This window comes from Physcomitrium patens, chromosome 5 (genome assembly GCF_059467195.1).
Source record: "Physcomitrium patens ecotype Gransden chromosome 5, ASM5946719v1, whole genome shotgun sequence".
Taxonomy (NCBI): Eukaryota; Viridiplantae; Streptophyta; class Bryopsida; order Funariales; family Funariaceae; genus Physcomitrium; species Physcomitrium patens.
Genome location: NC_143414.1, coordinates 4,788,608 through 4,814,199, shown reverse-complemented (window position 1 = coordinate 4,814,199; position 25,592 = coordinate 4,788,608). Strand labels below are relative to the sequence as shown.

Here is a 25,592-nt window from a genome sequence, read left to right as displayed (position 1 = left end):
AAGTCGACTGGTAAACCCAGGATTGTGGTAATTAGTTGGTTGGTTGGTTGCACAGACACCCAGATTTTCACCACCCCGGGAAACGCAGGGCGGGCCCACAGAAACGCCGGGTGAAGGAGCGTTATCTGCTTTAGGCTGTGCCGAGGCTGATGCTGGCTGGGGTGCGAGAGAGCGTGGGCATGCCTTTGGATTTTGGCTTTGCCTTTGCGGGAGGGGCTGGCTTTGGCTGTGCTGCTGATTCTCGAGCTCGGAGCACCACAGCGCGGATCTCGAAAGCCAACCACGGCTTCTTCTTCCCCTTCTCCGTCTCTGACACCTCTCCCCTACGACACACTCACCCCGTTTTGCCACCGCCTGCTTTGCAACCATCGCTCTGCTGAGTTCGCGGCGGTGGTCTTTGTGCTTGTCGTTACTGTTTGGGAATGTTGGTTTGTGTTTGCGGGTTTTGGGGTTAGCATTGGTGGTGTGGTGTATTGGAAGAAGGGTTGCGGAGATAAGGCGAGAGAGAAGTACTGTAAGGACACCCGAATTTGGGACGTGCGAGGTGAGGGTTTCAGAGGGTAGGAGTTTGTATTGTTCGATGGGAACAGGGGTGGTGCCATCCTGCCGGTGCTGCACCACGGTTTGTAGTTCCAGCTCGGGGAAGAAGAGCAGCGCAGTAGTGAGCAAGCAAAGCGTGGTGGGGAGCGTTTACCTGCCATGGTGGACGCGGGCGCCGCTGTCGCTGCATTCTGTGGGTGCGGGTGGGTGTAATAATTGGGATTCGGCTGCTTCACTAAGTACGTGTTTGCTTCTTTCTTTGTCCTTGGTGCCTTTAGCTTTTATTCTTGGGGTGTGCACATCAGTGCAAATTCGCTTGGTGGAAACGGTTGCCGCAGTTGAAGCGTGGATTCAGTGTGGGCATAATTAATCGCGTCGCATGTTCGTCGTTAGGTATTTTGTGTCCTGGTGAACGAAATTTCTCTCTCTCCGACTCATTTTAGTGCATGCTTGGAGGAAATATTCTGCAGTTTTCGGTGAATCTGGGGTTGTGTGTGGTATGCTGTTGTCATGCATTCAATCGAGCAATCGTTGACTTGCAGTTGGGTGACCTATTGTTTGGTGCAGCTACTGGACTTCCAAGGTTTTCAAGAGTCGTTAAAGTAGCAACGAATGCGGTGCCCAATTTGGCAGAGGCTAGACCAGATATTGGAGGAGGTGAGGAAGAAAGTATAGCAGAGGATGCGGATGTTGATTCAATTTACGAATGGGAACTCGATTTTTGCTCTCGTCCGATACTAGATAGTCGGGGTAAAAAGTTGTGGGAGCTCGTGGTGTGCGACAGTAGACGACAGCTACAATTCACTCGCTTCTTCCCGAATAACGTTATCAATAGTGTCACATTACGGGATGCATTATTGTACATTATGGATACTCTACAGGTACCTAAGCCAGAGAAGATTCGTTTTTTCAGGTAAGATTTGAGTGCCATCACTTCTGTATATGACTATAGATAGATATGTATCTGTATATATATGAAGGCGCTGCTATGTTAATTCATAATCATGAGCACTATTTGCATATGTAGTATTTGCTGAGAATTATCACTACCATCTGTGAAAGACAGCTCAGGAACATGACCACGCGTGTTTAATTATCAGAATTTTTTTATTAGAGGATTTAGTTACTTATGTTGGGCTTCTCTGGACAGGTCCCAAATGCAGACCATAATCACTAAGGCTTGCAAAGAGCTCGATATTCAACCCGTCCCTAGTCAACGGGTGATTACTTCACTGTTTATTTTGAATTATACATCGTCGAAAACTATGTTGATCCAGAATGAAGTTCATCTTAAATGGAGAGTTTCGTTTAGTGTTCAATACTACTATTGAGGAGAGAACGTGCCTCACTGTTTTTGTATTGTGTCTGCCGCTCTCTAAAGTTGACGCAGATGTCTATCTGGCACCATGAAGCTTGACTTAATGCATGCTTAATTTTTCGATTCGACGTTGCAGTGTGTGACACTCATAAAATGGCTCGAGGAACGGTTTGAGACGGTCTACAGTCAACATCCAGGTTATCAGGAGGGTGCTTCTCCATTACTGTTACAGCAACAATCCCTTCCCTTAGATTTGCCAGATGCTCTACGGGGGGAGGAGTGGGCGTTTGTGCAGCTTCCATTCGAAGGCACGTTTTCATTCTCATTACGATTCTACTTACAAAACCATCTCATCAGTTTTACGTTTTGGCGGAAAGAAACGTAATCAAATCGGGGTTGAACTTACATTTATGAGCTGGCACTTGCAGCTGTGCTGGAGGAGATGGAAGGCGTATCGAAAGGGGATGTGTTTGGTAGCGTGTTAGACCTTGACAGATTAAACATAGATTTATCTCCAGGCATCATGATTCCAGGTGTTGCAGTGGCATCGTCACGGGCGACTCCACTTGCAGGTAAACACTGATAACAGAACCGAATTTTGACCAATGTGTGTTGCTCGGAAGAACTAATTTTGTCATTGTTAGTTTGGTGCACACAATGCCTTAATGTGTGGTCTTAGAATCATACTCAATACTGTACAGGCAATGCAGAGAGTAGGTGAAGCATGTCGTTCTCCAGGAATGTTGGAAAATAGCTCCATATTTTGAACTGAGTGATTGATATAGTTTCATTGATCTTTTAGTAATGAGTATTGCAACCAGGGTCATAGTCTGCAGAGTAACTACGTTTTTCGGCTTTTTCGGTGATGATAACCTGATGAACATTTTCTATTCTGATGGTAATTGTGTTGTTCAGCATGGACAAACGCTTTGGAACTAGCTTCACTTGAAGTGGATACACAACGGTCTTGCCTTGTGCTCTCCACTGGCGTGGCAGATCGGTAAGTGCTGTGATGTAACCCTGACTTTTTTTTCATTTGAATTCTAGCAAGACACCTTCAAAAGTATCTTAAGCAGAGGATTCAGTCAGAATAATTGTTTTAAATATTTAGCCGAAAGTGACATGCAGGTGAATAAATATAATGTCGTTTCGTAAATTTGTTAAACTGTTAAGACTTAAGTTGTTTGTTGCTCGAGAGTCTGCTAGTATTATGCTAATATGTCTTGGTTGTGAACCAGTTGGAGGTATGCTTTCTATCGCAAAAGCCGGCAGACAGATGCAGAAGGTGAAGCTTGGGAGGCAGCGAAGAGGAAATGTGGTGGTCTTCACTTCTTGGCTGTTCAATCCTCACTAGATTCGGAGCTTTGCACGGGATTTTGGTTACTGATTGATACTCCAATCTCACCTGTGTAGTATATATTCTGGAGTAGAACGCCGTATTAAAGCTCATTTTTAGAAACAGCAACCTCGCAATAGAAAAGGATGGGGAAGCTGATCGGTTTTAGGATTTGTACTCTTTTATACGAGTCTCGCTGTAATTCAAGGCACAACCGTGTGAGTGACGCCTGATCTTGATGCATCTATTTGTTACGAAGTCTCAACATTTCCATATCAACGATTGAGATGTTAGTTCACACATAAGATGGGGCAATCTATCATGTTCACTTCAGTAACTTGAGTTGTCGGCGTTGCTGCAAACTATTGTTGGTTGCATGAGTATGTTTTTATGTACAATGGCAGTCTCCGAATGCCTTGGGCAAATGTCCGCATTCGGGTAGTTAGTTTCCAGAATTTATCGTATGTCGGTGCAAACGTTTATCTGTATAGTTAAAAAATTCTCCTGTTATACATGTTATAGCAGTGGATGTGTTTCATAATTTGTTGAGCTACAACCTTTACCTACTATTTAAATAGTTTAATTCCTTGAGATTTAGCAGAAAAGGAACAGAGCTCGCACTAAGTTTTGTTTCATCTGTCCATCATTTTCTACAGTTATAGGCATCCGGTAGCTTCCTCAGATTTTGTGGGCAGCTAACCGACGGGCAACAAATTGTTGAGAGGTCCTAAAATATTCGTGGCAGGGTGGAGAATTTGAGGTTTTAAAAAATAAACACACAGATTCAATTGTGAACAATTAGACAGGGTTGAGGGTTTAGTAAATTGTTCTTGTGCAAGGAGCCATTGGGATTTGCTGTTCATCCAGTTCCAATCAGGTACCAGCTGGGTACCTGTTCCGCTACGGCCCATTCACTACACACCCTTTCAAAAAACAATACGATGATCGTAGTGTTGTTAACCACTCACATCATTAGTCCAGTGGTGAACATCATTTTCTACGTGACAGCGTAACGCCATTTTGACAAAATGTCTCCGGCTTTACTCGTGGTTAGCGAGTGAAAACATATTTACAACCCTCTTGAAGGCTTCTCCAAGAACACGTGGCATTGCACTGACAGCTTGTTTAATGACAATTTTAGCAAATCTACGAGAGACATTACTCTCATAATAATAGGTTGAGTCCCTACACTCCTAAAGCAGCCGACACATTACCAATTGATACCTACATCCATACTATTCAGGATGTGGCAGACAAAAAGTTAATATTCAGATCCAAGTCACTTCATTTTTCTCATTTGGAGGGTCATGAAGAGACAGTGAGACCCCTCTTCAACTCCATTTCAACTTCACAATGATGCAATCTACCAGTCAATTTCGCATAAGTTCTTTGGTCACAGTAGGCAAAGCAGTATACTCACGTGGTAGATATTTGCAACTGCTCCACTGCCCACGAAGATCACAGCTTCCAGTTTAGCATACATGTCTTCTTCGTAACCTATGTGCAATAGGCACCATATTGCCGCCTTTTAAGTCACAGCTTGAATCCTCAGTGTCAGAATCCAATGTAAGTACTTCCTGCTCTTCCTTAACATATGTGGAGTTCAAATCAGGCTCAGGCTTTGCTGCAACCCTCCGTCTAGGTGCAGTACCGTAAAAAGACCCTTTTCCTGATGTCGGCAAGGTTTTGCGAGGTCTGCCGCGACCAGGCTTCTTAGACTCCTCCTGGGGCTGCTCTGCCTCGTGCTCTTTTTGTGAATCAACAGACGCTGTTGTTTCCGCGCTCTCTGACTTTTCACTAACTTCAATGACATTCGTGCCCTTAACTATGGTTTCCTTTACACCTTTCGAAGTAATGGACCCTGCACGTCTAGAACGCCATACAGAAGATAAAGCATTGGTCTTGATGGCCTCCTGACCCCTTTTTAGAGAGCCTGGCTTCTCTACAACTGGCTCAGGCGCTTCAAGGCATGGCTTCGCAGCGTTCTCAGTTATCGGCTCCAGAGAGGCCACTGTCTCACCATCCAGATCTGTTGCCTTCTCCATCAGACCGGCACTTTTAGATGGTACTTCAACCCCTGCTCTCTCTTCATTATCACCACGACGGGTGAGGATGAGATAATGAGCTACTGACTTATAACCCAGGCTTTTAATCTGCACACAGTGAGATATGAAAAGTTGGTTAGATTTACGAATTATTACATCCTTGAATGTATTCAAGATCCGGTCGCTAAATACAAAGCTCTTGAAGTAGCACACGTTCATATTGAAGAGAAATCCCGGACAACTGTACTTCTTTATCACTTTCTAAAATGCTACGCTCACTTTATTGGTACTCGAACGCCATCTTCAGAACTAAAAGTAGATCTACTCATTCAGTAAGCATTCGAAGTGGACCATAATAACACTTACATCAAACTATGTGATGAGAGAGCGAAGGCAAGGAACAAACCTTTCGGTAAAGGGATCCAGTCGGGGTCCAGCCTCGTTTGAGGCGACAAAAGCTACAGTTGCAGATGTTTCTGCAAACAGGACACTCCCACACCGGATTTTGGTTGGCCTCCAAGACATTCTCTCCATACCTGCGCATGCCCGTTCGGTCAACATAAAGAAAGCCGGTAATCCATGGGTTTTCGTAGAAAAGAGTTCTGATTGTCTGTTGCATGCTCATACGCAGCACCCAAGAATAATTCATCCCAAGAAGGTTACTTCACCTCTGACAGAAGTTTCGAACTTCGGTGTCATACCTCATGTAGAGACAATCGCCACAAAATTGGCCATGGAGCGACTGACAGTTGCTGCATGATGTCCGATGCCCCATTGTCTTTTGCCTGAAAAAAACTACCGGAGGTGATTACTCAGAGGTTCAATTAGTTATGATGGAGGGCACAATTATGCCATTGGAAGCAAGGCTTCACCGAGAGATAACTATTTCCAGATACATCAAAATCCTGGCTTAATGAGCACAATGAGTATGAGGTCGGGGCTAGGTGGAAACCGGCACTGATGACAAGTCTTCCCACGGACTGGATCGTAAATGCGAACGCCTTTTGCATCATATCCATCAACAAAGAGTTGCCACTCCTCCTTGAAATCGCCCAAGAGATTCTCGTCCTCTTCGGTGTAGATTTCAGGCTGGTAGCCACCTGTGCCTGCCTGACTTGCGCGGCGACTTATCTTCCCTTTCCCTTCACTAGCAGTTCTTACATTCTCGGCGTATGAAATAACAGGAGATCCAGACAACCTGCGGTTTGTTGGCCATACATCATTCCACATGTCAAGGTCAAACTCCAATCCAGTAGTTATGGTAAGAGTCTCCATGTTAATGTCAGCGCGTAGAGGTTCATCATACATACCAAGACTGTTCACCTTGTTGCAAACTCTTGGTATGATAGCAGCTTGAACAGATCCAATTCCACTACTTTCACAATGGCTTCACCAGTGAACAACCGTGCGTGAAGACTAATTGGCGAAGAGTAGGACAAGGTACTAGAACAAGTAACCAGTTTCCTGAGCACTACCCTAATCAGAAAGGTTCGTGCGGCAGGAAACTACACGGCAATACAGAAGAAGGGAACTAAAAATCAGCTGATTTCAGTGTAGATCGAGAAAATGCTATCTTCATATCAAGACCTACTCAAACATCGTTGAGGAGGTCATCGAATCGGACAACGTCTTCTTCTCTACCAGTAGCAATGCGACACAGACCATGCTAAACGTCATTACGGACTTGGGAAGCTCAGAAACGAACTAGGGTTCAGAAAGTGAAGGAATCAAGAGGACACCAAAAGATCATGTGAAGAATGTTCAGGAGCAATAAAGGTAGTCGTAAATGATTGAATGACCAGGGGATCACACAAGAAATGGAGAGTGCAAGGACAATAATGAGAACACAAATGGAACCGGCGATAATAAATACGTGGTGTTCTTGAAGAGAAAAAGGGTGTCACGCATGGCCAGGTAGCACCAAAATGAAGAAGCACCAGACATTCACATTAAGATGCGGGCAAAAAGCTCTTTCGACGACATACCGAGAAGAGCGTCGAGCTGGACCAGCAGGCGTGCTGAGGCGAGGAATCGAGGAAGGGGACCGGCTGGAAGCGCGGCTAGAGGCAGGGGAACGAACACTCTCTCGAAGACACTTGGAAAGGTTCAAGAGACCCAGCTCCTCCATGCGCTTCTGATTCTCCGCTAGTCTTGCATTCCGCAGCTTCTCATACTCTATCTCTCCCTCCGCGCCATCCGAGCCGTCTTCTCGCCCTCTCTTCATCCCCATCCCTGCTTCCTTCACAAGTCCTCACCAGCCACCTTCTCTTGAAACTCCACCATGCGCACTCAAAGACTCAGATAACACGACAACTGAAAACTCCGGTAAACCAGTTCACGTCTGCATACAAGAATCGGCCCCCGCCATTATAGCCACCGGCAATACGGTCCAATCGAAAACCACTACGAGAATGCACAAAAGTGTGTACACAACCCACGGAAGCGAAGAAAACTCGCGAAAGCCTCTGCCTGTACAAACATACGCAAGTCAGTTGCAGAAACAATGACTACATGTATCCAATCCGTAAATATCGGGAGAATTCAAATAGAAATGCTGATGCGACACTCGCAACTCGCGACTGGGCCTATCAGGCATGCGTGTTTCGCATTCAGATGTGAAACCCTACACCTTGGGATCTCACATCCCTTATTGTTAACAGATCGCATTGGTACAATCCAAATGTCGGTATGCGGCCTTGGGGACTTCGGATCCAAAATATTGGTGGGGCAAATGCTTTTAACGGCTACCCGTGACGCAACGAGGCTAACTGGGCGGGGGCCCATTTGAAAACAGGCTCCCGAATGTATCATGATGAATGAACAGAACAGAAATCGTACTGCAAGTTACGGGCAGTGGGACTGGGGAGATTGGGTTCTGGGTCCATCACTGGAATCCAATGCAGGGTGCTCCTACTTCTTGTAATAGTGCCCCTACTTTCTTGTGAGGAGTGTTGAGATTAACGATCTTAAAGGGTCGGTTGGAATTGAACGCCGAATTAGCAGCGTCCTGTCATGTAGTTTAGGGTTATCGTACTGGAACCCGTTTTGAATCAATCACTGGCAGAGTGATCGTATGCAACGAATTAGGATCGTCGTCGACCTAACGAGGAGGGAGGGACGAGCGAAATCGAAGTCTGTGAGTACGTACGTTGTAAACTGTCTCCGACGACTTTTGTTCTACTTACCCCTTTGGACTGGAGCGTGGACCTGCTCCGTTCTTGAGTACGCTGCCTGCTACAACCTCCATCTTGACATTCCGCTCTCTACCTCGAGTCTGTTGCATGTTTTCTAATTGCTGAGCATCGACGACGATTTCGAGTTCATGATTAGGCTTCTATCCTTGTCGACTCTTGCACCAGCCACAACGCTGTAGCACAGCGTGTCAACGGCGTGATTGATCCCGAGTTCAGACATCTCATCGTTTGGAACCGTCTTCGCATTGATAGTATGTGTTTTTTTTCTTACCTCTTGATTGCATGCACGTCTACGGCTAAGTGGGTTCAACCGTTCACAATGCCCTTCAGTTGCAAGGTTATGCCACTTAATTTCTGAACTTCCTGCACTCGTTCTGGATTGTACGAGTAACTTTGTTGATTGTACACAACGTCGTGGATTCCTACACCTGGGACTTCAATTTCAATGAGGCAGGGTAGAAAAGTTCGAAATCATTAGGGGCAGTCAAGTTTGCAGGAAGCTCAATTCAAGAAATCTCTGCATGAAATACAGCGTGTAGTGATAAGTTCAATCGTGGTGCTTTCATGCAAAAGTTACAGTATCTGCTTTTCACTATGGTATTCAGCTTTCAGTTTGCAGACGTTTTTACTTCTGACACGAACAATTGCTCAACTCCTCACCACCCTTGACGCCTTAATCCTAGGTACATTTCCATTTTACTAATGCAGAATTCCTTCCCTGAATCCATATCTCGGGGCCACCAAATACCATTCCTCAACATTTGTCTCAAATGGATTTCATTATCTACCTAGGAAACCAGTCTCAAGGATACAATCCTTAGATTGATACAGCATATTTGAATTCCTGTGTTGTCTGAACCTTGGACCCCTAGATAACCTTGGGCTGCAACCCAATAACCTGGAGTCTAATGGTGGCAAGGTCCTTGCAAAACAATCAAGAATTCAAAAGTATCCGAATGTTAGGAAGAATGTTAGAATAGCAGTTCGCTTCAACAAACATATCTAATCGGCTGCAAGCGTAACGACCAGGTCATCCCAATGCAGCACCGCATTACTTTTGCAGGTTAGGATCTTAATACTTACAAAAATTTGTTTAATGCCCACTTCTTAAACTACAATAACCTGACAGAATCACTAACTTCGATACCCATTCTCTGAAGACGTAGATATTGTTGGGCATTATTATTTTGGACAAGAGAAACTGATGTTTTGGTTCGTTGTCTGATTCTGTGGTCGAAACAACTTGTTGTTGAGGGAAGCTTCTAGCTCGTTTAAAATCATCGGTGACTGTAACTGAATTAACCCACCACTATTAGTTTAAAAAATGTGATAAGGTTACTGATTAATTCTTGAGTGACACAGATACGTCAAATGGACATGAATTTCGAGCAACGATCAGCTGGTTTTAGAACGAAAAATAGATGAATACATCGACTGCTTTAAAAAAAAAAAAAAAAAAAAAAAAGTATTTGAGATGTGCACATTGGATTCCATGTTGTAATGCTTGCAGCCAGGATACTTTTAATAGTTCTTCTGCACTGACACCTGCCTTGGATCAGTGTGTTGCAGCATCTTTATTTCATTCTCCTTACATTCACAAAGTGGTGATTGAGAATTCAGGGAAGCACTGGAAAAGTTGTTTGAAATTATCACGAAGTATCAAGCACGTGAACTCAAGAAGCCCAGACTCTTGGAGAACTTCGTCAATTGACGAATCAGATAATTAACCCAAATGCAAGCATGAATAAAAATTATGAACACACAACTCAGTCAACTGTGTGACGAACCAGGTGCCGTTCATTTCGACAGTCTCAAAAATGAGCTGTGGTGCGGTAATTACAGTGTACTTATCAGTGGCTACCAGACATACAAATGAAACGAATGTTGTGGCAGAGTATTCGTGGGAGCTGACAGCGGGTCAGATCACCTACGCAGCTGTAAGTTCTCGCTCATGTGTGAATCGCGCGAAGTAACTCATGACCAATTTGGACACAATTATTGCATTCCTCAACATCTACAGTATAGGAGTGGTTGACCACTCATAGATTCAACGTACAAATGAGAACTGACAAACGTACCCTTCACGGATTACCCATTACAAGATTCACAAGCTATCCACACGATTATAGATCTTCTCAATCGCGAAACAAAAGATTCAAATAATTCTAGCTCAGACTAGAAAACCCCGATCAAAGACTGATCATGCACGAAGACAAATCCGCAAGATCCAACGATGTAGCCATCATGAAGGTAAAGAGCTTTCGTAGAACCTGTAAAAGAAGGAGCGCAATCCATGCAGCTAATAGATGACCAAACGCTGAGCCTCACAGTTGCTCTTCTATAATACAGAAGGCCACGGCACAGCAGCCTACATGTAAATAACCATGCTTACACTATGTTACACCGCATAGGGTGTCTCACTCCACCCTACAACCCTACAATTACAATAAAATACAGGACCAGACAAGCACAATGCTATGACTAGCCTCCCAAAGTCCAATGTCACTCGTTGCCTGAATTATGGCCCAATCCATAACTCCTACGAGCACCGGCAACGACTAGTGTCGTAACCTCGATTTCAATGACATTAGGTGCAGTCATCACAAGATCGCTCTTTAAATGTAGCTAACAAAAATTTATGTCTTCTGAATATCAGGTGGAGGACATGACTTCTGCAAGTTCTTTACGCAGCCTGCGCTTGAAGGGTTGACAAGCATCCACGCTAAGATCCACGGCAGCAGCAAGGGCTATAAAAACAGCAACGTCTTCAACGCAGCTAACGTGACGCATGGCTACCTGAACCAATGGTTTGCTGGAGTCTCTATCACCTCGGACCCCACAGATCATTACGAATTCTCCCACTGCGTGCAATCCCAAACCAAAGGGGATCTCGCCACTACTTCTTGGACTAAGAGTGGTTCTCCTAGGACTCTCCACTGGAGATATGCCAGAAGAGGACTCCTGCGTGAACTTTCTCGCATCCATGGTGAATTCCCCTCCTTTCTTTGCTGAGAGAGTGATCTCCGATGTCAGTACCCCACTAGAAACGCCTGTTACACCTCCACCTTCAGCCATCAGCTGGAAGCGGCAGCCCATGTCTTTACCACCCCTATCTCTCCAAGCTTCAAGGCGACCCCAGGGCCTCCAGTTATCAGCACCAGGAGACTCTGGACGCAAAATCAACCAGGCCCCGGGATTCGAGCGCGCAACATAATCGGATCCCGCCGATGGTACGAAAGGAGTTACCATAGAGGCAGCAGCAACTGGGGAACCTGACAAGTCGTGAATCATGACAAGCCATCCTTTTCTCTCTTTCCTCTTCTCTCTACTTTCTAATGACGTATGCCACGCAGTGCTTGATGAGATATCACTGGCACCTACACTAAAAACAAGAAATATAATCAAGTCAGCTTCATGAAGAAAGTACAACGAGAACAAAATGTTACTGTTACAATGAAACAATATGCTCTGACATGAATATGCATTCTCAACCAAGAAAATTAACTAAGGACATACGGCATCAAGCTACAAGGAGAAGAGAACTAACCGGCACCGTGATAATTTGTCCCGGCTGAATTTGCAGCTAAAAATGGACTGTTGGTTCTTGCTAGACACCTGAATAATCTGAGGACTCAACGCCGTGACTTTATCAAACTGAAACATGTATCTTGGGTCTGCTTCTACTTTAACTGCGACGTGCAGTTCAGCACCTGCCCCGGGTTTGCCTCCGTCAACCTTTGCGCTACCAATGCTCGTCCAGCCACTGTGTAACACAGCGGGATTCCCTTCAGCCCAATCTAGAGTAACGGCCAGCCGAAACGTACCAAGCTTCTGCTTCCTTAGAAATACTGCTACTTCTAAACAGGGTATTGTTCTTCTAGGCATGCAAGAAGGCAACAGTAGCTTCTCAAGAGCTGACTCATCTAAATAGAAACTTGCTGCGGTGTCATTGAAGTCCGGTGTTGCACTAGAGTTGGGAGATACCAAAGAAATTGGAACTGTTTCCGTGGGAAAATGAGGTAAACTGATTTCACATTCGCAAGGGCTCGCAGCAGCGTGCACGCCACCACGAGATGCTTTAGCTGAGATAGGGATACGAACACCAAGGCCACAAACAGCCACTCTGATAAATGGTCGGGACTCCATAATATGCTTTCAGAACATCGATCTCCAGTTCACTGCCTAGGCATGGATTTCATACAACTAAAACTGGTTCCAATACTCAGAATGTACGCCCGGCTACGAAATAGGCGAGAATAATAAAGAACCCTGCTACAGAGAATGCATCTGCCGCCCTCGTGAAAAACTCCGTAACAAGAACATCCCGTTTCCCATTCCCGTTGGCATTACGCTTTGTAATGACGGCTTCATCAACTCCAGTGATCTTGGCCTTGTTACAGAGTTTAATAAAAAAAAAAAAACTCCTTAGATACTATTGCGCATGCACCTTGTCGTAGAGAGACGGGTATTCAGAGTGGCAATGCTACACCCCTAAAAGTAATCCTCAAGAAAGTGATACTCTGCAAACTGGATCACAATAAAACTGTTTAGAATCGAGAACGTTGGTTACGCAGCTGGCTAGTAACTACATCAATCCTTTCGGCTGTTCGAACAAGAGCCGAGCATAAAACTGTGGCTAGCCAAGAAACTTGGATGTATTTTTTGAATTAGAACAGATGTATCTCGGCCCCTCCGTCACATTATGTGAAGAAATCCACAAGAGCAGTAAGCTCTGAAGTACTATCTAATTCTCATTCGATGCGACAAACTCTCGCAACTTCACAACATGAGCTCTGAAATTAAAACTAAAACCGAAAGTGTGTAACGAATTAACAAGAAACAAACGATGACGAGCCGATACATAGGCTACACGGCTTGCATTTTCAGCGCACAGATACCATTTCTAAGATAACCACTCTTCACTACGTACTCGGAGTCGTTCCTCAAAGCCAAAGCCACAACAAATACCACTGCAATCTATTCAGGACACAAAACAGAACTCCTCCACTCAAACCTAAACACCAGACTTCAAGGTCTTCACCTCATCCTCCCCTCTCAGCAAACTGCAAAAACGCCACTACATTCGGCCAACAATCCCATGCTGCCACGCATTTCGCTTTTTTCGTCTCCTTATTTCTCTCGCAATCACTGCTACTCCAACTCGCCCCTCAACCCACGCTAATTTTTCACCTTAACTTGCAGCACCGCAGTTATGAGCACCACGACACATAGGCCGCACTCCATAAACTTGTTGGAGGTGGCAAATGGACCCGTCCTGCAGCTGTGTATATACACGAAGCTAGGAGAATACTGCCACTACAACCCCGCTCTCCCTCGTGGTCGTCTCCTCCTTGTCCGTCCGACTATGGTAGGTGCCTACACTTTCTCTCAAACTTATCAGGCCTGGAAATGGCGCAATCCAGGAGTGCGATGACTGAGCTGCCCGTAAATCACGCTCGCACAACCACAGACAGCAGAGCACGGAAGGACAATTTTGCGGAGGGAAGAAACAGAAAAAAGAAAACATGAAAGCTGGCAGGGCCAGGATGAGGACGCACTGGAACGCGGGCAGCGAGTGCGACCAGGCCTTCCTTCTTCTTCTTGCTGGCTGGCTGGCTGGCTGCCCCCCTTCTGGATGGGAGGGTTACAAACAAAATAGCAAAGGGGCTGGCTGGGCCGGGCTGGGCTGGGCTAGGCTGGTTCTGGGCTGGTCCCTTCCTTCTTCATCTGGTTATGGTTATGGCGGAATCTCGCTCTCTCTCTCTCATGAGCCCCACTGCACTGCAAGCTGCAAGCAAGGCATTCCAATGCAGCACAGACAGACAGACAGACAGGCTGCCAGTCCTGCACCGCGACACCCAACGCAACAGCCGGCGGAGGAGGAGGACGAGGAGAGGTGGGGGAGGGGGGGGGTGCAAAAGGGGAAAAGCAAGAAAGAGAAGGAACGAGAAAAAAGAAAGAAAACAACAATCTCCGCTCCTCCTCCCTGCCTCCCTCCCTCCACCTTCCCCCCTTTGAGAGAGAGAAAAAGAGACAGAGATATGAATGATAATATATGCAACATCCATCCATCCATCCCCCCTCTCTCTCTCCCCAGTGCACCCCCCAACGGGGGGGGGGGGTGGGGGGGGAAGAGATCGTATTCCAGAGATCCCTCCCTGGGCTGGGCTGGGCTGAGTGTAGGGTCCTCCTTTCCTTTCCTTTTTCCTTCTTTCCCCCTTTTTCTTTCCTTCATCCTTTCTTTCTTTTCTTTCCTGGTTCCGTCCAGCTGTGTGTGTAAGGGAATGCACCGCCCAGCTCTCTCTCTCTCTCTCTCTCTCTTCTCACTCACTCACTCTATTCTACTTTTGTGCAGTGAGTGAGTTAGTTAACTGGGCTGGGCTGGATGCAAAAGGACCAACCACCCCTCCCTTCCCAACTGGAAAAAAAAAACCTCTCCTTCTCCACTTGCCTGCCTGCCTGCCTGCCTGCCTCTGTCTCTCACTCTCTCTGCTCTCCATTTTTTATTTCATTTATTTATTTTCATTTTTGCTTTTGAGGTCCATGCTTGCATCATGTCTCATCCACTATTGATCCTACTTCACTTGGGCTAATGCCTCTCCCCCCCCCCCACACCTACAATTTCCAGCTATTGAAGTATGGAAGTATGTCTGTATGTATGTATGCAAGTCTGGATTTGTGCTTGCATTGAGCTCTTCTTCACTTCTCATTCTTTTTTAATTTCCTCCCTTTCTTAATGTTAGTTGGCTTTTTACTTCCTTTCTTTCCTTCTTCTTCTTCTTCTTTTCAACTTTTTGCCTGGTCCTTTCAGTTGCTTATCATGCCATAGTGAGAGAGGAGTGCCATGACCAGTTGTTCATTTTCTTGTTCTTTTTCTTTGTTTTTTTTTTTGTATAGAATCCCTCCCTTTATTGCACTGTCATTTGGTCAACAACAATTCACTGAGGTTATTGACTGCACAGCACAGGTGACAAGACCTCAACCCCCTTGCTTGTGCAAATTTCTCAGTATGCAAAATCCTTTCAAATGGTGATCAGAGCTCATTGAATGGGAGAGATTGATTGATCCCACCAAGTTAGCCCAGATTGTGTTGGCAGCTCAGTCAGTCAGACCCACCAAGTAAGCCTACATTTGGATTTCAAACTCTGGGGTTTTCTTATTCTTGGCAGGTTTGATGGTTGTGACACCAGCTTACAATGTGGGGCATTAGGGGCACTAATGTCATGAAATGAAGGATCTGAAAAGTGGGTTGGAGAAGTAGGTTTCAAGTGTGGCCCCCATTTGAAGGATAAAAGCAAAAAATGCCCATGTGTGAAGATCGATTCACTGAGAATAAAAAATGGATTGAGGAATATATCATATCCTATTGTTATGCAATACACACTGAGGCTCATAAATAGCATTCAGCCCCATCACTTGCACCCAATCTTGTGTACACCCACTTGCTGAACTGTTGGTGAAAATTAGTTAGAAAAAGCTCATTTGAAAAATGATGCTTTATTTGAACAAGGTTATTACAGAGTGGAACTTCGTTTTTTTCAAACAACCCATCTATTTATATACATTATTGTGTGTGAGATCCAACTTTATCAACAAGGGCATGTTGTGTTCTGTGAGAGACTTCATAAAATTACAAAGACTGTACTGTTGTAGTGCATTTGGCTGAATTTACCTCGTTTGAGACAGATGAGCTCATAAGTACAATTCACTTATATTTAGTTATATAAAAAGGTGTTCCCTAACATTCTGTGCCAAATATTATTTGGAAAATGAATGATAAGAAACGGCTCATATTTGCCATGATTCAATGTACATTAGATTTATTTTATTTTATTTTATTTTTCTCTGTTATAAAATACTGACACTATATGTGGTATGCTTTTCATATAGTATTAAACTTGAAATTTCAAAGCATGCATTTAAAATTGAGGATTGATTGAAATTATTAGATGAAATTCATTGCATTATATCACAACTAGATTGTCTACATAATGGAGTTCTACATCAATAGTTGCACAACCTCTACACCTTAAAGAGGAGATTTGAAGCAAGTAAGTACTATTGCCAAATTAGACTTTTAAGCCTACTTTTTAAGTGATTATTATGTTCTAAATCCTGCATGATGTAGTGGAAATTAAACTATAAATTGACATTTTTTCTTATAAATTACACATATAGTGTGAAATAGGTCTATTTTCATATGATGTTTTAGGTGCTGCCATAAGTAAAATTTAGGATATATTTGAGTTTCCTTTTTGTTTCTATCTATGTTAGAAAGATCAATCCAACATGTTTTAAATTGCTATCAACAAAAATCAGCTCAATTCATTAAGTTGCATGCTTGAATAATTATAATGAATGTAATATAACCAATCATTGAAGAAATAATAAAAGATAATTACAATTAGAATAAAGGGGAAATTTTTGTATGATTGGAAATTAAAAATTAAAGATAAATTGCAGTTAGTGCATGTAAAACTATAACATAAGCAAACAAAATAAAAATGCAATGACTAAGGTAAACAAGTTATAACTTTAATATTTTTTAAAAAAGATTGATTTATTTTTCACTTTAGATTTGGTTTATTTTAGAATGCTGCTGATTCATTCCAGGTCTTAAAAAAAAACACAACAGACAAATAGAAATCACCAATTTAGGACGTGAATATGATGGCCACACTTTTCAACCACTATAGATTAGTTGGAGTGACTGATTTATAAACATATAGTAATTTAAGTTATTTACGTACTTTAATGCTAATTCATATAATATTAGATTTGAAATATATAAAAAACAATTACATATGCCTACGTTTTTACATGTCATAAATGTGTAAGGTATCATTCACTCAAGCTGAATGCAAATTTTTTCTAATGTAATTAATGGTATATATATATAATACATGAATTATATATGAATAGAGAATACTAGTTATGAACATGTTTGTTATTATACCAAACCCATACTCGTACATTTTGTTTCTTAATCGCATTTATGTATCACTTTGTTCTAAAGAAACATGTTTCTTTAATAGAATTAATTATAAAATATCATGTTATTGCCAACAGTTGATTATTTTAGTCAACATTTATTTGGACTATAATTTACTAAATTGTATTGGGTATGGAAGAATTGAAATGACTTCATGAAAAAACATGTTGTTGCAAAGTCATGTTGCAAGACTCTTGAAAAATCAACACAAGTCACTATGAGATTAATGAAGAAAGAGACAAAAAATTGCATTGTTGTCCTCTTGAACTTTGACAATTTCATTTTTTTTCGTTTTTTTATTTTATTTTAATTTTCTCTCTCTACAGAATACAATATCAAACAACTTTACGGTTTCTTAAACAAATATGTGCTGTGCATGAGTTGGAATCATATCAAGACTTTCATGACAGTACCTTTTTGATTCTATATTAAATTAATAAAAATAAAAGTTCCTTAGATGCTTATTTTTCTTGTCACATTTCTTTTTTTATTTACATTTTTGTACCCATCACAACAAATCGTGTCCCTAAAATTATTTGTTACTCTTAAAATAATTGTGCTTCTAATCTTGGTTTTTTGTTGTAATTTTGTTTATTATTAGGCTTTTAAACGTAAGGGGCTCAAAGAATTTTTGAATTAACAATGTCTGAGACCAAAAATAATGCAATATATACACATAAATACACATATATACATTTAAACTGATGGAAGACTAACATTTTTTTCTTTCAGTCCATACCACTTAAATAACTTGATGTGATATGATACTATTGAATGAAGCCCAGTTTTTTTGTGTTAGTTGTATGAAAGTGGATCTGCATCAAAGCAACAAACTGTTCTCTTTTCAATATGTTTTTATAAGAGACTAAAATAAATAAAATGCAATTAATGTATTTGAAATACTTTTTCATCATAAATAAGAATATAAGTATTTAAATAGTATGGTACAATGAACATAAACATAAACAAGTACAGAACATGTGCCACTGCAATTAATGAAATGTAGTTTTTAAAATTCCAGTTGATTCACATTTAAAGGGACAAACCTAAATATCTGGATGTGCATGAAAAAAGAAAAAAGAAAAAAGAAAAAAACTTTACTCTTATTTTGTTATGGCATCGTAATTTCATTAAAACAAACTGTTTACAAGACCAAAAATAGATCGTCTCATTGTCTGTGGAGTTCAATAATATTATAAGGAATTGAACTTAAGAATAAAAAGTGATTGAACAATTGTTGTTCACTACTTTTATAAAATAATATTAAAAAAATCAAAAAATTCAAAAACTACCGGTGTATAAAAAGAGTAATAAAGAGGAAAACACTAACTATTATTTTGATTTTTCTTGAACCAATTACTACATACACAATTGTGTTCTTTATGACAAATTTCAACTCTTTCAAAAACAAATGCTTGTGGGAGATCAATTTAATGCATTTTTGTTTCATTTCTTAAATTTCCACAGTGAATTTTTATCATAAGGTAAATGAAAATATGTTTATATATATATATATACACACCTACATACACATACACACAAATGTACTTACATTGTTATTGCTTGACAAGCACCTGTGTTTGTGAAAACAAAGTTGGAAACTATTTAATTTTGATGTTGGTGGTTTAATAAAGAGTGAATGTAATATATATATATATATATATATATATGTAGAACTCTTACCTACCAGGTATTTTGATGTTACCAACAAGTTAGAAAGTTAGAACTGTAAAATCACATCAAAACCTGATTTTGCTTTCATATAAACACAATGGTATCGTGGGCTTTTAAAAATTGAAACTAAAATCATATTTATAATGAAGGGAGGGACACACAATTCACGCTGTTTCCAGGCTCCGATTCGCACACCAGCTCTCCGTTGCTAACAAGCAATCGATGCTGCCATAAGCTAACAAACCAAGTTTACAAGTAAGTATGTAAAGCAAGCAAGCACCTGCTGCACTAAGCGCAGGGAGGGCTCCAGTGCGGTACCTGCACGGCGTTCGCCGCCGCCGCCGCTGCCGCCGCCGCCGACGAGTTACGCCGCGGCGGAGCCTACAGCCAGCGTTGCGCCTCTCTCAAAGGCTCGGAATTCGGGTGGCGATCTCGCGGCGCTGATGGTGATGGTGATGGTGATGGTCCTTCAAGCTCGAGATCCGAGGCTTGAGATCGAAATCATCGGCAGCGTATTCTGGGCGGAATCGGTTTGTCTACGTGGCGGGCCTCAGCGGAACCGGTTCCCGGATCTCCCTTTAGGTTTAGGATTCCACCTGGGATAATAATTGGGGATCTTGGAAGTGTCTACATACGACGACAGGGAGTGATTGATTTTATGAGGAATTGAGTAGTGGTGAGGTAGAGAGTATGACAGTGCAATTAGAGAAGGTGATGCCCTTTTTTCTCAATCAGGCTGGGTCTGTGTGTGTGCATGTATGTGTATATATATATATATATATATGTGTGTGTGTGTGAGGATCTAAAAATTGAAATGAGTTTAGGTTGTCCTCCAACTTGCATCTTTCATGACTATGTCTTGAAATTTGTCATATACTAAAGCATGGTCTAATTAGTGTTTGTATTATCATTGAAGAACACAAAAATTAATTTAATCTAAAAATAGTTTTAAACACTTTTAATTTCCAGTGATGTATGTATGTATAAAAATTGAAACATAAGATCCTCAAATTATGGTTAATTGTCTTCTGATGAGTACTAAGCAACAACACAATGGCTTATGTTTTTGTTTGTTTCCACTCATTTTTATTCCTTTGTCAATTTTTCCATTTTGTCATAAGTATAGGTTAACTTCACCACAGAATTTTTCCTCAACACCACCTTTGTAGTGTCCAATGATCAAATCCAATTTCCCCCTTTTTAAATTTTTTTTTATCTGCAATCTCAAAGACAAACAAAATGATGTCACAAAAAAAATAAAAAATAAAAAAATAAAAAACCCAAATCAAACCAAATAATTGTGACATGCCTGTCATGTTTTATTATATAAAGGGGGAAGGCATAAGAGATACTCAAATAATAACCAGAAGCATCCTGCACTTGCTTTGGTAGGATTTTTCCCATGTGACCTTTCAAGGGGAGGGGGGGAGGCACTGCCCACACCAATTCATAGAAGAAAAACAAAAGACAAAGAATGAGGGCCTGTTCAATGTATCCTACAAGATGCCATGCTATGCCATGTCAGCATGATTGGAGGGTGCTCAGACAGACAGACAGACAGACAGACACCAACTGGGTTCCCAAGTGTGTGTGTGCACTCACATGGTTGTTAAGAATTTGTCCACATCCAAAACTGACAAAAGCATTGTCTTGTCTTGGAGAGTCATTCCCATGTGGAACACAGAATGGTGCACAGACATGAGAGAGGAGGCCGGTGTTTCACATTCTTTCTTTCTGCTGGCATTGTGGCATGTTACAATAATGGCAAACCCCCCCCCCCCCCCCCACTGGAACACTTGGTACATGGATGTTGCCCATCCACCTGCCCTTCACATTGACAAGACAGTGGATCATGGTCTGTGTGGAATAGAATGTGGGTTGTGATGGGTCAATGGTGATGTTTGATGGCGAGGAATTAGGGTTTGGTTCTCACTTGGGGCATTAGGAGAATGAATTTTGCTTGTAGAGCTGTAGATTGTGGGTATCATACATGACCTTTTCTTTATTCACCTGTCTACCATTTTAGGAATACATACATATATATATATATATATATGCATACATATGCAATTTGAATAGTGTTTTTAAAACTCGTGCTAATGATTTTATAACGGTTTTTTGTAGCTTGTATTTATGAATTAATTTGTAAGAATAAGTATAATTTCCATTGAATAAATTATAATTTCAAAACATTTAGGGATGTTTTGGAAATACCAAAAAAATATTATTTTTAGATATATTATATTTAGTATATTTTAAATAAACAAAAAAAAAACTGAATTCAAAATAACAAAAGAGGATTTAGTGTGGCTTTAAAGAATAAGATGATTAAAAATCCATATGAACCTCAAGAGACAATATCTTATAAATAATAGTTATTTTTTCTATCCAAAAATATATATATATATATATATATATATATATATATACAAATATGAATTCTTTATGTCAAAGATATGAATCACAAAACACCAAAAAATTAATAAACTCTCATGTCACTAAATTAAAATAGATAATTATTCAAACATGCTATTATATTAAGTCTAAATGACTATTGTCAAAGACAAGAAAATTGAAGACTCTTCAAAAAAGATGAAGAATAAAAAAAATATTGACAATAGTGAAGAAAGCATCATTTTTGCTTTCATAAATACTATCTAATTATTAACTACATGTCAATGTTCTAAAATACCTTAGATATGTATCTAACTTCCAAGACAATATTTTTACATGTGTGCCAAATGATTTATTTGTACTACAAGTTATCAACATATGTAATATGTGAATAAATTGTTAGCCAAGTATTAAGCACAAAAACACAAGGAAGATAAATAAACAAGTGAAATAAATAACAAAGAGAGATGGCAACATAATGATAAGAAAAAATGTATATTTAAGAATAAATTAAAATGGCTATTTTTAAAAACTAGAAATCTAAAAATTCTTAAAACTAGACTAGAAGCAAGAAAGGAATTGATAAGAGTGAAGAAGACTTTTTTCTAGCATCTATATATACTATTTAACTAGGAGCTATATAACAACATTCTATCAGACCTTTGACACTTGTCCAATTTGCAAGACATATGTTTTAATTTGTAAGGCAATTTTTTTTATATACAAGTTGTTGTATTGTAACACAACTATTATCAAGGACAAGAACTCGATGAAAAAGTAATTTAGACAAGTCAGCCTTCACTCAAAGAAAGGTTAGAAAAATATAAATAAATAAGTATGTATATTGAAAGAGAAACTAGAATGGCTATTGCCAAAAGACAAGAAAACTAGAGACCCTTGAAACTAGACTAGAAGCAAGAAAGGAGTTGACAAGAGTGAAGAAGACTTCACTCTTGTCTCTATATATATTATCTATTTAAGGGCTACAAGGCGATATTCTATAAGACCTCCAATATGTGTTGACTTTGTAGGACACATGCTTTGACTTACAAGGTAAGTTTTTCTATGTGTGGGCCACATAGTTAGCTTGATCTTCAAGCTAACAAAATGTGTGGCATTGTCACGGACACAGAAATACAGACTCGAGATCTAACAAGAAGTTCAACAAGAACTGCCAAGAATTAGATTAATCAGATGAATAGAAGAACAACACCCGAGAGGTGAGCTAGAGTTCCAAGAGATGTGTTGTCGAGACTAAAGAACTCTTCAGCCTTGATTCCAATATATACTCATATTTAGGAAGCTTCTCAAGTAACTTCTACCAACTACGAAGCTTCTACACGGTTCCAAAGACATGCTTCTAGAAGGTTCTAGAAACTTGTCTCTAGAAGGTTCTAAGGACCATGTCCCTAACATCACCCCCTCCTTTAGCTTCGAGGTCTCTAAGAAGCAATGTTGTTGTTAATCAGTACCAACGCAAGAAAACGAAGATCTATCGCATAACGTCTACTATGAACTCCAACTGTTGTTCACGAGGCAAGTGGTTCATCGACCCTTGAAGTTGATGGTAGTGGCCCACTCCTTCAACTTCGGACCAAGCATGAACTTCTGTGTCCTCATTGTGAAATTGTCCTGCAAACATGCCTTCTGGCTCACCATCGTAAGTAGGCTCGATCTCAAATACAATCACCAATGATCGGTTACTCGGTATCCTCCATCGTTGTCATGGTGTAGGTGGTTCTTCATCTTGGGGTCGCCTTCGTTAGCTAATCGGTTGAGATAATCTGACTGACATAGTATCTATCTCTTGGTTATCCATATCAAAAGACCAAACTATAGCTACTGAAAAAATTCTATTTTATCTTGGAGAAAATAACTACATCCACTATGAATTTTGGTGGTGCTCTCCCCCTTTCTTATATTCTTGGATGAGCAAGCTTCTGAAGGAAGCTATCGTCTAACCGGCTTAGGTTTATGAGGATATTGTTGATGAAACTCTTGTACCTTTTGTGGCGCATTGGCGAGATTTTCAGTTGGCTCCCACGTTGTCGTGTTGTAACACGAGTATATAGTGAAAATAAAAAGAAAGGGGAATTTTATTAATATTCAGTTACCTCGAATATTGGGAGCAACGACCAACTCCTGTACAAATTCTGAGTGGTCAGGTTCAGTCACCCCGTTACAGTCAGCCGGGGCATACTGAAATGCTCCGTTCAATTCTAATAACAGGAGTCAGCAAGAAGAGAAGGACGAATTCACACGACGGGTTCGAAGAGCCAATTGGATCCAATTTTGAGAATCCAATCCGGATCCTCTTACCTAATATGAGACCTGAATTGGCCGGGCAACCCAATGCAGACCCAATTACGGGAACATCCAAGGAACATTGTTTGCGGAAAATGGATCTCATAAAGGTAAAAACGGAGGAGAAGGCTTTGATGACGTGAGCCAATTTCGGATCTAAGCTCTGACGGCGGGAGCCAATTTCGGATCCAAGACGGAAGATTGAAGGAATTCAAGAGGATAAGGTTAGGGGAAGATAAGTTTGAAGGGGGCTTTTCAAGTTTTTGCAAGGTTCCTAGTTCGGTTTCATTGGAGGTTTTTGAAGATCAGGGGGGGATTAGAGAGAGGAGCTTCATGCTTTGGGTCGGGGAAGAAAAGACATAGAATTTGGATTTTTTTCTTCTTCGTAGAGTTTTGGAAAGACTGAGGCAATCGCTGCTGAAGTCAGTATTGTAATGGTGAATCGGCATTTTCAATGAAGTGGGTTTGAATACTCTTGACTGTTTTGTGAAATTGAGTTACGTCTGTGATTGAAGGATTAAAAGGGTGTCTATAGGATTGAGTATGCAAAGTGAATGAAATTTATTGGGTTAATCTAACAAGACAGTCAGTGGATACAAGATTGTAAGTACAAAGCAGTATTGAAGAATTTACAGTTTGGATTGTTCGGGGTTCTCTGTAACGTCTAGAGACCTATCGGTTGGGGCAAAAAGGACTTTGACAAGCAGTCGAAGAGCATCTGTATAGATTTACGGTACATTGTTGCAATCGTTTATATTCTAGCAGTCAAAACTGATAGACTGCTTGACTATCGGCAAATCTCCATACTACCTTCTACAGCCAGACGCCTGGCACGTTTTCGAGCAGGAAAGCACTTAATACGACAAAAAGTGGTGAACCCGACGTGAAAGCTTGAGGTGGAAGGTATTGGATTTTGGTTGATTTTATCTTTATTTTTAAGGAAAACGAAAATAAAAATTTTGAAGGATTTTTGGAAGGAGTTTCTGGTGGGGAGTGTTCTAAAGGACAAGGTATGCACATGGATCCATCTATCGTTAGTTTGTTTCAAGCCTTCTCATTGTCAATGCAGCAATAGCAAAGCAATGATCGAAAGGAAGCTTTGGCAACCAAAGCATTGCAAGCAGTGGTCAATAAAATTGATCAATTTGATGGGAGGAATATTTCAAGGTATTTAAGATGTTATGTTCATGAAATGGAATTAAATCGGGTTTCTGAGAAGAAAATGGTTGCACTATTTGGACTTGCCACGATACCGGAGATAAGAGACCACATTACATCGATTACGGATCGTTATGGGAATTCATGGGAGGATTTTTCACATGCATTGAAAGACGAATATTTCTTGGAAGATGCTGTTCGCGTCACTAAGAAGCTGTTTCCAGGATGGATTGAACGGCCCAATAAGAATTTGCAAGCAACAGAGCTACTAAGGGAATTTGAGAGGCAGTACTCTCAATTATCGAAGGTAGAAAAATTGACATTGGAGCCGAACAAAGTTGATCTATTTCTTCAAGCTGCTGATGGAGAATTGCAAGAGAAATTAGAACCCCTTCTTGAAGACAAAGAAGAAGATGAAGGATTGACAACGAAGTGGAAGAATGTTGAAGATGCGGTGGGGTTGCTTACAAAAAAAGAAAGGAGGAAGGATAGGAGTAATATTCCGAAACAAGTACAAGCACCCAAAGCTCCAGTACGTACTACACCACCGACAATGCCTACAGTTCAAACTTCGACATCCTTGTCAAAGAAAATAGATATGGATATAGAAGAAATTATACGAAGAATGCGAGATCTT

The 25,592-nt window shown here is 41.1% G+C and overlaps 3 protein-coding genes and 1 long non-coding RNA gene across 6 annotated transcripts; 1 reads left to right on the top strand and 3 right to left on the bottom strand.

Annotated features, from left to right (window-relative positions):
- Positions 1–230: 230 nt before the first annotated feature.
- LOC112282507 (protein TAB2 homolog, chloroplastic) lies at positions 231–3,437 on the top strand. Of its 2 annotated transcripts, none has more exons than XM_073534184.2 (7): positions 231–743; positions 1,108–1,453; positions 1,691–1,760; positions 1,995–2,166; positions 2,287–2,430; positions 2,774–2,858; positions 3,097–3,437. In XM_073534184.2, the coding sequence occupies exons 1-7, from the start codon at positions 581–583 to the stop codon at positions 3,269–3,271; spliced, it is 1,155 nt and encodes a 384-aa protein (XP_073390285.1). In that variant the 5' UTR covers positions 231–580; the 3' UTR covers positions 3,272–3,437. The 2 variants fall into 2 exon arrangements, with proteins under 2 accessions (XP_073390285.1, XP_024375916.1); XM_024520148.3 differs by having other exon boundaries at positions 231–779.
- Positions 3,438–4,212: 775 nt separating this feature from the next.
- LOC112282506 (uncharacterized) lies at positions 4,213–8,012 on the bottom strand. The gene is made up of 5 exons (XM_024520147.3): positions 7,225–8,012; positions 6,192–6,437; positions 5,941–6,024; positions 5,646–5,775; positions 4,213–5,347 (listed from the first exon to the last, which is right to left on the bottom strand). The coding sequence occupies exons 1-5, from the start codon at positions 7,467–7,469 to the stop codon at positions 4,667–4,669; spliced, it is 1,386 nt and encodes a 461-aa protein (XP_024375915.1). The 5' UTR covers positions 7,470–8,012; the 3' UTR covers positions 4,213–4,666.
- Positions 8,013–10,706: 2,694 nt separating this feature from the next.
- On the bottom strand, positions 10,707–14,266 carry LOC112282715 (uncharacterized). Of its 2 annotated transcripts, none has more exons than XM_024520712.3 (3): positions 13,992–14,266; positions 11,981–12,960; positions 10,707–11,815 (listed from the first exon to the last, which is right to left on the bottom strand). In XM_024520712.3, exons 2-3 carry the CDS (start codon positions 12,577–12,579, stop codon positions 11,086–11,088), a joined length of 1,329 nt encoding a protein of 442 aa, XP_024376480.1. In that variant the 5' UTR covers positions 12,580–12,960; positions 13,992–14,266; the 3' UTR covers positions 10,707–11,085. The 2 variants fall into 2 exon arrangements, with proteins under 2 accessions (XP_024376480.1, XP_024376479.1); XM_024520711.3 differs by lacking the exon at positions 13,992–14,266 and adding an exon at positions 13,624–13,961.
- A 3,744-nt stretch (positions 14,267–18,010) lies between these two features.
- LOC141045441 (uncharacterized) lies at positions 18,011–19,610 on the bottom strand. Its single transcript, XR_012217589.2, has 4 exons — positions 19,418–19,610; positions 19,261–19,334; positions 18,978–18,999; positions 18,011–18,240 (listed from the first exon to the last, which is right to left on the bottom strand). It is a non-coding gene; the product is annotated as an uncharacterized LOC141045441 (long non-coding RNA).
- Between the last annotated feature and the right edge of the window lie 5,982 nt (positions 19,611–25,592).